The sequence below is a fragment of the Boleophthalmus pectinirostris genome, unplaced genomic scaffold (genome assembly GCF_026225935.1).
Source record: "Boleophthalmus pectinirostris isolate CB_2022bp ecotype Guang Dong unplaced genomic scaffold, ASM2622593v1 HiC_scaffold_7, whole genome shotgun sequence".
In the NCBI taxonomy this organism is placed as follows: Eukaryota; Metazoa; Chordata; class Actinopteri; order Gobiiformes; family Gobiidae; genus Boleophthalmus; species Boleophthalmus pectinirostris.
This window is the reverse complement of record NW_026571473.1, coordinates 23,710,053-23,723,881: the sequence shown is the minus strand read 5'-3', so window position 1 is coordinate 23,723,881 and position 13,829 is coordinate 23,710,053. Positions and strand designations below refer to the sequence as shown.

The following is a 13,829-nucleotide window of genomic DNA, read 5'->3' as shown; positions in this document are numbered from 1 at the left end:
TCTAACATGGCTAAAAGTTCACTAGAGTCAACCTTGTGTAATATAGGACCTTTAAACAAGTTGCATGCTTTACTACACCATTTGAAAGTCTCACTGCTTAAACACCACAAACCACCGAGACAACCAGCGACCACCTCCAACCACGAAAACCATCAGAGAGGAAATACATTTTGTGGTTAGAAAAAGTTCTTAATTATGACACTCCCAGCCGGCCATAGAATAGAGACTCAAATTAGCAGTGAGGAGGGGGTAGCTCTAATCAATCCAACGTCAACAGTTCACAAACACATCATCAGAAAACACAGGAGGAAATGAGGTGACGAGGTTTTATATATTTCCAAATACAAAAGTGTAAAGTGACAATTCACAGTCGGCCGTAAACAAAGGGAGCGTTGTTTTAATGAAGGAACAGGACAGAGAAAATGGAACAAATCAGGTTTGGTCTAATAATACAGGATGAATACTGCATAAAAAAACACTGGCTTCTACAAAACATATTTAATAAGCCATTACACAAATAACAGTACTTTGGTGATTGTCCTGAACTTAACTGGTGGACACAGCGATAATAACAGACTTAGCACCATTAAAAAGAACAATATGTAACAGGCACATTTGAAGTGCTGAAAAAACAAACATAAAAACACTTTGTAACAACAATTGTACAACCTGAAGGCACATCAGAATTGAAAACGTAAATTATAAACTTTTTCAGCTAAAATTAGTTATCCTATGGTATGGTGCAGGTTAAAGGTGTACTGTGTAACTTTTCCGGTGGAGGGTTTTTGCTTAGTCTGGAATGTTCCACAGTATAGCATTAAACTTTTTTTCAATTACAGATGATTTTAATGGTGAATATTCCCTTGAACAACATTCTTACTGTGAACTAACTCGCCTTTCCACAGATCTCACTAGTAACTTGGTCTACTAGCTTCAGCTGCTTGTGTCCATGGATTAGTTTAATGCTGTACCGTGGAACATTCAAGGTAAAGCAATAACATTTGCATAGAGACAAAAAGAGGTGATGAACCCAACACCAGAAAAGTGACAATGTGCACCTTCAATTCAGCATGGGTCTTTTAAACACTTTTTATTTTTTAACTTAAGTGACTCTTTGGTTTAAGTAAACATTTTTAAATGACTGGGTTGTCAACGTTTTTGGAATAGCAGCAACATAATCCACACATAAAATAAAGATGGAGTCAATGTAATGAATACATTCCTATAAAATCTCATTTGTTTGCATAGTTCGCAGCAGCCAAACTTTGTCTAGTTTCAGTGGGACTTCCTAAATGTTTGGCATTTTGTTACGGGGCAGAGCTCAGTGTTCTTTTTTTCACATTTTTTAGCAAATGTTTATTTTTGACCTATATATTATTTCACTATCAGGTTAAGGTTAGGTTTAGGTTTAGGCTCCGTAATGAAATACTGAACATGCAGGCAGACCCCACTTTCACCAGCATTTGGCCATATCTTTCGCTATCTGTACCTCAAATATTTAGTACCTAAACTATTTTAAACATTTATTCATTTATTGGTAGCAGAAATCTACCGCAGCTTATTTATCATAGTTTTCAACAAATGTAAAGGAAGACAAAAGTAAATTCTAATCCACTTTTTGTCTTTGCATTAGTCCCATTCCTAACATGGGTTAAATAAGACTTGATTTTATTTTATTTATTTTTTTTGCATATTTTGTGACGTGATCCTTAAGTCACACACGGCTTTGATTCATTCTCTGAACAGTATGTATTTTATAAATGAATGTTCTTTTGAAGTATAAATGCTTCAAGGTTATACATATAAAGAGTATAAAAATGAAAAAGTAGCACTAAACAGTTTTTGGTTGTAAATTACAGTACAGTTTTGGTCTGTTGATATATGTTTTTACAGTAAATAGTTTAATAAACAGCAACACTGAATATAACATTTGATGACATTGTTAACAAAAGGCATGAGCTCGATGTGCAAGACTGAGCAAATGTTTATCTACAGGTCAGAATACAGAACGCTGGACATGTAGTCAAAGTATTTGGTGGTTAAAGTTTTTGAAGTTTACAGTTTTCCTGTTGTTTAAGTACTTTCTTATTCATGGCAAGATAAGGCCTTGGCAGAGGTATATTTAAAAAGATTTCTGCACAGTCTGCTCTGCCCTGCTCCAGACTGAGCGACTCTAGATAAAGTGGATTTTTCTAATATCATTCTGGTTTAAATTCTCTGTGACTCTAAACATTACAAGAGGAATGACAAATGGACTGGCTGACTATGTTTAGCCTAATGCTTTCCATGTATTTATAATAGCTGCGTCTGTGCTATCTATCCATCTCCATACTGTGTATATAGGCCACGTATGAAGTATGAGAGTGAACTTTATCTTTGGCATCGGGCGTGTTTGCACTGAAGTATGAGCCTAGCTCTCCGTCTCCCCGTGGACGTTCTCCATGTGCACTTTGAGGTAGTCGTTCCTGGTGAACTTCTTGTGGCACAGCTGACACTCGGCCATGGGACGGTTCGGGTTGTGAGTGAGTTTGTGTCGACTCAGCATCTTCTTTAGACTGAAGGACAAGTCGCACACCTGCAGAGACAGAATAAAACATTATAAATCTAATGTCTGTGCCTATTTTTAGGTAATGTTTAAAGAGGGCATTATGTAAAATTGATCATGCAGACCTCTGAAGTCTGCTCTCTTTTTTATCCAGGCTTGAGATTGGCACAAAAAGGTTTCAGTATTAAAAAAGAGAACAGAAGCAATACAAACAGGAAAATATAATGTGAAAACAAAATGTAAGTTAACTCTCTACTTTCATGTCTAAGCACTTGCTTTCTTGCTCCCCGGGTAAGTAGGCAAGATGTTCCTTCCACTGGCCAACCTGGTCTCTGAGTGGAATGGACAGATCATTTCTGTGTTATAATATGATATTATTGTGTTCTCTTGAGTCTTCAGCATTTATTGTCCAAAGCCAAATGTATGCCTTTTTCAATCATTGCCTACATTGCCTTTAAATGAATTATAAAAGTGAATGGTTGATGTGTAGTGTAGGTCTGCAGTTTACCTCTCCCAAAATGAATGGGAAAGCTTCAAAGTGCTCCAAACCCTACAAATATGACACAGGAATACATCAAGTCTGGTTGGAGTGAAGGCTGTGAGGTTGGGTGCATGAGAAAACACATGTTCAGGTAACACAGCTGTAAAACTCCCCTTACATTTGGACATTTCTTGGCTTGTGATCCTGCGCTCATTCTTTTCCACTTCATGTTCTAAACCCTTATCTCTTCTGTTCGAGACACGTACTGAAGTGAAGTCCAAAGTCTTAGTCACACTTGGTGCACTTCAGCGTCTAAAATCAGCCTTTTTTCCACGCGCAGTGAGAGGGGAAGGCAGACGATGTAAGATCCATCATAAACGAGTCATTTTGCGCTGTACAAATGACTGTCCGGGCCTCTATCCATCATGCTAATCCTGGACTGGCCCGTGCACAACCGTAGTCTAACTGGCGTAGAGACCCAGCGTGATTCCTCCTCGCCCCATCTGCGAACTGCTCCGGTCCCGTGAATCACATCCAGAGACGTCATTTACATGTGCGTTCAAGCCAAAGGTGGAAGCTATGAATGAGGAGACTTCTTTGATTCAAATCCTTTCAAACAAGCTACAAATGTGGAGCAGTAAAATATTTAGAAATGTAAAAATGCAAGCCCCACAGCCTCAAATCCAACTCCAGCCCTGGATGGACTGGTCTGGTCTTGATAGAAGTCTACAAAATGTTTAATGCTGTTTTGACAGACGATGCATTCAGGGCCCTCTAGCTCATCTGGCAACTGCTCCGATGGCTTTTTGTCTCCATGTAAAAATAAAATCCACATGTTTTTTCATTTCTTTTTAATAGTGAAGAATTATTTACATGAACAAGCAAAGAGGATCCAGATGAAATTTGGATGTCATTGTGAGACACTTTCTGGACTAACAATCGCGAAGAGATGGATGAGAGCAATGTTGTGGTGTTGACGACAGCTGGGTGTTTTTCCCTGGGTGGAAGCTCAAAGACATGGCACAGCATAAAGCCAATATGAATGTTCTATCACATTTAGTGTTAATACGAAGAGTGATGGAGGAGAGCAGCCAGCATTCGTCTGAATTACGTTTGCCGGAGTGTGGTGGAGACTTTGGCAGAAACAAGGCTGTTGTATAGACAGACAAAAATAGCAAGATTCAGTGATTATTTTTTCATGTTAGAAAAACTGCAAACTTGCTCAGTGTTGGCTCCAAAAAAGAAAGAAAATATGAAAAGACAAGGAAGACACAAAAAGGGCCCAAGTCACTGAACAGTAGTTTGAGCAAATGCAGGGTTGTCAGGAAGGGCATCTGATGTAAAAATCCACAGCACTACTACTACTAATGCTACTACTAGTGCTACTACTACTACTGCTGCTACTACTACTGCACGACTTGTGGTAAAACTTGGTAGGACAAGAGAAGAACACTTATATAACCGCATCTGTGAAACCTTTATCCACGTTTTTTCTAGAATGAATGACTAAATATAATTATTGTACCCACAAACCGCAATGTAGTGCTTATCAAAATGAGTGGGCTTGATTGTAATGCTTTTTGCTGATTGGTTGTATACTTACCAAATTTCATCAGCCTAAAACTGTGCACACCGCTGTGTATCTATGTCTAGCCAATAACATTAGGCGAAGTTCTGTCTGTGACCTTCTAAACTGTTATCTAAACTGACAGGGACAGGCCTAAAATACAGAAAATAGAGTTCCTTCAGAGCATCTTACATCATAATTATCTGCAAAGTAAACTTCCAATTAACTCCAATCTGTACTTGGCTTTGTGAATTAAGAAAGCAATGTTCTTATTATGAGTGAGTTTGATGGGATGATAAGTGTTGATGAGGACTGGTGCAGCGTAATAAGACTGTGGTAATGTCAGGCTGAGATTCTCTCACTGTGTTTATACAGAGCAGATCACTCCTGTCTCTGGAGAAGTCAGATTATAATCTGTCTCTGGACCAGTGCCAGGGCCGCCACACATATAGACTATAAGCAATACAGGAAAACTGTGGCGATGTGACAAAACATATTCACAGATTAAATTTAAAGGTTCTATATGACACAAAATGGATTCTTGTAAGCTTTAAGCCATTTTTGAATGTTATTTCCTCATCAAAAACATATCCAGAATTGCTTTTAGTAGTCCTGGATTATTAGGATGTCTACACCCCCAGTGTTAAAAATGTCCTTTTCCACCTTGTGATGTCATGTATTGGTAGTTTTCAAGTTAACAGCTACTTCTTCACTTTGGTACAGTAAAGATTGGCAATTTCAGGGTTTATATCATCCAAATCATTCTAGTGAATGTGTATGGAGTTTAAAACACAGCAATCTACTTCCTGTATTACCATATAACATCACAAGAGTGTTTTCCATTTGAGAGAGCAACACAGTCTAAATATGCAAGGTTTGGGTGTTAAACATGTGTGAAACAAAACTTCAAGCATGTTTGTGATGAGGAAACAACATTATAACCTAGATCAAAAATAGCATTAGTATAGGCTGTTTAAGAAAATAACTTGTCATCATCATGTAGAAAGATAAACCAAGAAGAGACCTTGTTTTGTCGTAGAAATAGTGTAATAGTTTTGTAACAGTGTTTAAACATGACCACATACACATGGGAAGAATAAAGGGCTGGAGCGGAGTGTAAATGTCAGTGTCAGATGAGTGTCTGTTTGTGTGACTCACATCACACTGGAAGGGCTTCTCTCCGGTGTGCGTCCTCATGTGCTCGTCCAGGCCTCGCTTTTGGCTGAAGGCTTTGTTACATTCGGTGCATTTGTACGGCTTCTCCTGCAAACACACAATGAAATAACAAGTCATTAATTTGTTCATGAAAATGAAATGGACTTTGTGGTTTACTACATTGTATAAAAGTGAGAGTGGGTTATCAGAAAGAAGAGAGCCGGTACTACAGTCAAGTATATGTATTCATTCTGTTTTATCGTCCATCAAGATACTGTAAAGGAATACTCAATATTAACAAGGTCTTTGGATGTTTTAGATGCACGATTTTTGTAACTCTATTCCTATCTACTCCTATCCCTTTCCCCTCTCACAACACTAACCTTATGCCAATACATTCTCCATCCCTCTATACACGTCCAAACCAACCTGGTCTGGCTTTTCTGACTTTTATCTCAGCCATCCATCATGAGCTGTCCCTCTGTACTAAGTAATATACTTAGGCATCCTTGTGAGCCACAAAAATACTTGAGCCATAAAAAAACAGCATATAAAGTGTAGCATACAAAATAAATATCCTGACAAGTCTTTGACAGAGGAATGGAAAGTTGAAAAAGTACAACTAAATTCTCTTCACGCCCTGGTGTTGTCTGTGCGGGGTTATCCAGCGCTGGAATGACAGATTGTACAGCCCCTGCAGTTGGGAGGAAATGACCAGCGTAGGGGCCATCAAAAACACATGGATCCCTCAAAAGAGTAAGAAAAACAGGGCAGAGAGAAGGCCTTTGAACGTGTATCAGAGCGCTGCACGCTGGGGCTGTAGAGTATCAGTACTGAGCCTCCACACCTCATCAGTTTACCCAGGAACATTTCCTCTGTGCCATCGGAGGCCCCGCCACATGTCAGTCAAAGACACTATCTAACTGCGGGCGTGCACCAAAACCACTTATGTCCCGTGTGCATGGAAAACTGAGGAGTGTCCCAAAACCAAGAGGAAAAAGTCTGTGAAAAACTCTGAGAGAGGAGTGAAGTGTCAGGCCAGCACTTCGTCATATGAGAGACATGTGTAAGAAACTATGCAACTTACTGGAGATGTGCAAATTCAACACAATTGTCACCAGTTGCATTGACTCTTTACTGTAGTAATGTGGGCCTGAAATCTTTAAAAGAATAAAACTGTTCACAATAGTAAAAGGGCTACACAAAAAAGTATCATTATTTTTCCTTTGGATTTTTTCAGGTATTATTATTAAACCATAACATACATAGAACATGAGTTTGCCCGCCGTAAACCGCAATACTGACCTAAAATAGCTTAAGAATAGAAATGGGTTCAATGACTTAAAAAAAAATAAAAATTTCTGAGCACTCAAGCCTTGAATAACATTACAGGTTAATGTGTGAATCATCAAAATACAGCTCTGAATAAGCTTGTGATGAGGGGACAAACATTAATAAAGCAATTAAAAGAGGGTTTAAATGAAATTAGACTTTGTGAAATTGCCTCAAAGTGAATCTGAATATGTCACTCTAGTCCTGTACGTGGATGGAAAACAGAGGTGCATCCTACAGTCAGTAAAAAGAACTCATGAGTGAAGATATGGGCAGGCCATTCCCAGTGTCAGTCTCTCTCTGGGAAGCTGTTTTTGACAAATCTGGCTGATAGCGAAAGGCTTGGGCCATTTAAAGCTTAGTTGTCATGGGAACGGGGTGAATGCAGGAAGTAAAGGGTCCTGGGAAAGGAGCTATCAAGGGGGCGGGGCCAGGAGCGCCCAGTGACACGAGATACAAAGAGGTAAAGATCAGGTTCAGAGGAAATGTGGGTTCAGTATGCAACTGTTTGTGCCACAATAACAACAGCAGCAAAAGTGAGAGAGGCCTGAGGAGGGAGAGCAAGGCTAATGCGAAATCTAAGGTTCATTACAAAACAACTCAATGCAGATTTTCTAAAGTAGCTTTCAGAATTAGTGTTGACATGTTGTGTTGGCATGTGCACATTTTGTAGTAGTCCCATTTATTGTATAGGCTAGTGTTAAGTCTTTGTGACACGTCTGTGAAAAGTGCTGTATAAATAAAAACTTACTTAGAAACTGTTGAATGCAGTTATATGCTTTATTGCTTATTGTTAATAGAACAATTATCATCTACGAATCACGAAAGGCTTCATCTGACCATCAAAGCTAAAATATTAGGGGTTTAATGATATCAAGTTTCATGATACGATATCGTCACGGTATGAACCTCACAGTACGATATTTATTGGGATATCATGGGAAAGCTCATGATATGGAGGGGAGGCTCATGATTATGGATGTAACAATTTCCAAATCTCTCTGTACGATATTTTCATTATATACATCTCTCGCTACAATATTTATTGCGATATTTTGTAGAGACAAACAAAACTGTTAATACACTACTTTTTCCTCTTACAATGCCTTTACAAGACTTAACCCAAAGAACTAAGACTTAAAAGTGCTTACAACTGTTATTTCTATTATATATTATAGTCCACACTGAAATGGAGCAAAGGATCATGGTCTATGTAGTTGCCTCTGTCTTTTTTAAGCTATTGTCGCACCATAACTCTTAATTTAAGCAAAGAGACTTGTAATTCGATATATATTGTGATGGTCCGCGATATTATTGTGAGAACTTTGACGATACGATATCACGATATTTCGGTTAATGTTACATCTCTATAAAATATCCATTCATTTATTTAAATTATAAACTTGACACATTTTAGACAGACATTTTAAAAGGTATTTTGTTAGATATGAACCATATGGAAACAACTGCAATAAATCTGTACATTTCATCCAGTCAGAGACATTGCTGGATGTGGTGTGATTATCTGGTTTTATACGTCACTAAAGCCCCAGTGGTTCTCAGACTGAGGTAAGTCATGGTTCATTTTATTCAAATGTGTGCTCTAGTCTCTTAAAGAAATACCTTAACCTTTTTTAGGTTTAGTCCAGTCATTATACTGGAGCAGAGCTTAGAAATATCTTCGTGGTCTATAATCAGACTATTTTGAGGATGAATGCCATGACGTTTTGAAAATCCTCCTCTTAACCTATCTTCAAATGGGTTATTTTCTCTCTTTTTCTTCCCATTGAGAACAGCTCCATATGACGAAGGGAAAAACAGCAGAAGCTAGGGGTCAGGGGTCAAAATGCACATGGATGGATTGAGTTGATGCTGCGTACCCAGAATGCATCATAGTGACCCTGGTAACATCGAACATCTGTACCTGCTGACCTTTTCTCTTTCAGCATCTGCTCAACCACAACCTCTGACCTGGCCTTTTCTCTCAATATTGACCAGTCTCCACAAAGACTCCTTCTATAAATGCGCCGTAGATGTTTGTTTTTCTTTCTTCCTCTGGAGCACGTCATTGGTGTGTCTTGTTAAATTTGCTCGCATTTGTAAAGCAGCATGACAGCCAGAGTCCATTGTGCGGGTTTACAGGCTTCAGTGGGTTCAGAACAAGCAACTTAGAAAACATTTCGTTCTATGGACAACTTACGGTTTAATAGGGTCATTCACCGAGACCACTGTCCTTGTCCAAGTTTGTGTGTTACTGAGTCACACTGGGGCGGTTTGGCCAATTCTGTATTCATGTGGAGTGGGCCTGGCATTCCACAGTATCAAGTGTGGAAAAATATACCATAAAGTCTAGATTAAAAACCTCGAGCAGTCACTTCAAAAGTCATCTGTGCTCATTCAACCTGACTGTCTGCGTCCTCTTCCCAGTCCAAATAACTTTATGCCTTTCATGGCATTTTAAAAAATCCCATCACATGCAAGTACCCGATCTCGCCTCGTCTCGTCTCGCGAGCTAAGCAAGTTCATGGGAGACCACAGGAGGGCAGCAGTGGCTCTAGTGTAAAATGCTGTTGTGTCCTTAAGCAAGACATTTCACCCACATTGCCTAGTATGAATAAGGTTTGTTTGTGTCAAATATGGTGTGACCATGAGTGTTGGTCGTGAAGGGAAGGGCCAATTGCACAGATTCGCAGCACTGCTTCTATCAGTCCACCCCAGGGCAGCTGTGGCTACAATAATACACAATAAAGTGTTTTGTTGGATTTTTATTGAGCCAAAACACCCACAGTATTAATGACAATCCACTGCTATGAATGTGATTCAGATTCACCTTTTTGAATTAAACTAAACCTTTATGTCAATATTTTAAGTTAATAATTGATGTGGAATCCACCTGTCCAGAAAGGTCTCGGGATGGATCCTCAGGCCGTCCATCAATTTCCACGGTCAGGGCCCCTCCCACTGCCCAAAGACATGCATCTGTGACAAGGTAAAGTGGCTAATTAGCGTGACTAAACGCCCGGCTTCAATTAACGAGCATCACCCCAACTCCACGAGAGCTGTCAGAGATAACAGGCAGAACATGTTTAAGAGCACTCCACTTCCACATAACTCTAGTAGTCCTTAACGCAAGAAAAATGTGGATGAAATTAGCTATGTAGTGCAGGTGATAGCAAAAACTCAACTTTGCTTTCAACTTTTTTTTCTTTTAGGGTTTCCACAACAAATCATTTTACCATTTGTCTGATCTGCCAAAGTTATTACCCTGCAAACGCTGCCTAAATAGGTTTGCATTGGTTAATTACTGTTTAATGATCAGTTTTCCTAACCATCACTATTATTCTGTCCATCCGTTAAGGTAAATGCGTTCTAAAAAAAATTAAAAAAAATAAAATAAAGATTTGACAACTAAATAATGGTGGAAAGCCCAAACTATTTCATCATTTCAATCATTTAAAGTGTGTTTCTGAGTGGTTATGAGAGCTTTTCCCAAACAAAATACTACTAATGATAATTATATGCCTGTAAATGTAAAACAATTAGGTTAAGTAGAGACTGGGATAATCTATCATGCCCTACCCCCACTTACATTTGGATGGGCTTACAAATTCAAATTAATATTGCTTTTTAGAGCAGTAAGGTTAGGTTGAAAATGTTTAAGCAGAAGCAATGTGGATGAAGAAGTCTGGTATTTTACCATTTTAAACTATTTTAAAACAAAGAACCTTTATAAGATCAAAGTATAATGCTAAAGAATCACACAGTAGACAATCCTAGGTTCTTTTTCTTGTGGTATAAAATCTTAAAAACAATTCAAAACTAACTCTTCCATTATGAAAGGAAAAGGTTTCATCATTTCTGTTGTATCCAAAATCTTTTTAAAGGCAACCCATTATAGAAAGTACACAAAATATGCTCTTCTGTGTAATTTTAAAACAAAGATGCAATGTCTAAATAAGTATGACTCCATAAAGTCAGCAGCATATGTGAATCATGTGTACATTATGCATGTCCAAATCCAAATGTCATTAGTTTGAATACAGTGACTTCACTGGGCTCTGCTGTTTGTCACTGTTCAGCCCATATTTCAGAAAGGACAGATCAGGAACACAGGGACCCCAACTTCAGCTCATTTAATCAGGAGCCCACTACTTCAATTATACCTGCCTGCTTGTACTATATTACTAACACAATGTACTGAGGTGAGGTACTGCGATCTGGACAGCTTTACAAATGGACAAATCTCTTAAATGAGCGCTGCTGACAGGACTCCACTATCACCGTCACGGCTGAATTAACTGGTGATGGAAATCTGGTGGAAATACATAAAAAGTCAAATTTATCATCAGGAAGTACGTGTCCAGATGTATGAAAGAGGTCTGGAGAGTGTGGGTCTGATCGAGGGCCAGAGAGGGTCAAGGAGTGAAAAGAGTGGAGTCTGAACGCAGGAAATGACCTCAGCAAAGATCTACTATTTCCTGTCTCCTCCCTTTGGCTAGTACACCTATAACCTCATTTACAGTTGTATGTAGTTGCACATACAGAAATCTGAGTTTTAATATACATTATTTTCACTTTCTTTGTGGCTGGACCTGGTGTCAAATGCCACACTTACCTCATGACAGACCGGACATGGGAGGGTTTAAAGTGTAGTTTCTGTAATGGGTCCATATGCTGATGATATGTCTGCTGTGAGGTGCTAATTGTTTCAACACTTGTGTCATTTGATTTCAGCTTAAATGTCATCTTTGATACTCTTTCTATAAGGTGTGTTTCTTATTATTTATGTTCTCCATGGATCTGGATGCATGTCTCCCGGCTGGCGCTATTTTTTATTGCAAAATTCCAAGATATCGATTCTGTCGATCTCATTTTGATCTATAAATTGGTGTACTAAGACAATTTACTGGTCAAAGCTGGTCCAAAATACATTCCATCATTCAACTTGTTTTTTTTTTTAAAGCTGTTCTGTAGTTACTTTAAATAATAAATAACAGTTACAAAACACATTTGGGGAATTTTCAACCATACACCATTTGTATTGAAAGAAAATAAATTATATGTTCAGTCAGTGCACTGGTATTGGTATATATCAGGTATCAGCAGACATAGCAGCAGATATAGCAAAGTGTCGACATCAGTATTGGAAGAGATAAAGCTGGATCGGTGTGTCCCAAGTGGGCACTAAAATGTTGCATCTATCACCTTGCGTGCAGTAATGACTAATACCCCAGAAAGACCCGAGTGTACAGCTAATGGGAATCCTAATAAATAAACAAATGACTGATGAGATCAGATGCCCTAACAGATGCAACATTTTACATTTTTCATGTATGCTGTCAGACTAAACTTGAAGTCCTCTTATACTAGCTCTCAGTGTGTACTTGCACAATACTGGAAGAGGGTTGAGAGTACCAAGGTTTATAATCTGCTTCGAAGAGAATCTGGTGTGAATTTGAGTTCAGTTCTTTTGACCATGCACTCTACATAGTTTGACTGTTACATGGAGGATTGTGTGTGTGTGTGTAAAAACTGAAGAAGAAAAACAACACCAAGAGAGCTTACCCGAGTGTGAGTTCGGATGTGCATCTTCAGCCCATCATTCTTGCTAAACGCTTTATCACAGTAGGGACACTGATATGGCCGCTCACCTAAACAACACACACAGAAGAAAGAAGTTAGCACATACCCCATACGATATTAGACATTTGGTCATAAATGTTACACACATTCAGAAAAGATTCAGAAGACATTTTGCCAGAGGGTGAATAACTACCCCTCTTGGTCAGGTGGAAGACAAAAGCAAATATGTGAAAATTAGCATGTGAGCTATGCAACAAAGTGTTACATCCTGGTTCACAGATGGTTAGAACGCTTTCTCCTTTTGTTTTCTGATCAAACCCAGATTGAAGATTGCTACTGCCCAGTATTATTTCTGACTGGAGAGGCCTGGCTTCTAGTAGAGTTTAAGAGCACACCACTGCAGCGTACCTTATCCCACATGGATCAAACGTAGTCCAGCCAAGCTCCTCCAGATCCTATCAGAGCACAGGGCCAGACAACAAAGAGGGAGTGACAGGCTGCCAATCAAACACAGTATGGACATATGGACCTGTTTACCAGTCCTGATGCATTGTGCCGATAGGAGCACCATACTCGATAGCTTATCTTACATAAGGAAAGTGATGTAACTGGACCATAATTATATTTTCAAATAACAAAAAATACAGGTCAATATAAAGTAGTTGGTAAGATTATTTGATTGTGGTAGAACATGCAAGTCATCGTGTCAGTGGAATTTACTTCCGTGAAGGAAACATTTGATCCAAAAATGACATGATGTATTTCCCGTTTTTTACTGAACGTAATATTTACATTTGGAAAAATGCATCTCAAAAACTGCACCTCTATTTCCAATTATGTATTTAGGCATTGGAGCGCCTCCACTGTCAGCAGTGGGAATGAACCAACAAAAAAGCCTTCAGGCAATGCAACAAGAGCCATGCGCCCATTGTGAATACAAATTGACCAGAGAAATCCTTAGAAGTACAATTCCGGAGATGGTTAATGGACTAAAAGATTGCATAGGACAAGTCCGGATTTCTACCTGTGATGCAACTATCCAGGGAAAATTGAAATAGTAAGTGATATCTGAGGGTCAGAGCAAGACAACCTTGTAAACAGGAATAATGAAACATGCATCAATGAAGGAAAATGTTTTTGATCAAAAACAAATACAGTTAAAAGCT

General features: G+C 38.8%; 1 protein-coding gene across 1 annotated transcript in view; it reads right to left on the bottom strand.

Moving 5' to 3' along the window:
- Window positions 1–682: 682 nt before the first annotated feature.
- prdm5 (PR domain containing 5) overlaps window positions 683–13,829 on the bottom strand; it is a 45,539-nt gene continuing 32,392 nt past the window's right edge. Inside the window, exons 14-16 of the mRNA XM_020918901.2 lie at window positions 12,646–12,731; window positions 5,752–5,856; window positions 683–2,575 (exon numbers count right to left, since the gene is read on the bottom strand). Of these exons, the coding sequence (XP_020774560.1) occupies window positions 2,411–2,575; window positions 5,752–5,856; window positions 12,646–12,731 (356 nt within the window). The 3' untranslated portion in view covers window positions 683–2,410. The remainder of the gene's footprint in view (window positions 2,576–5,751; window positions 5,857–12,645; window positions 12,732–13,829) is intronic.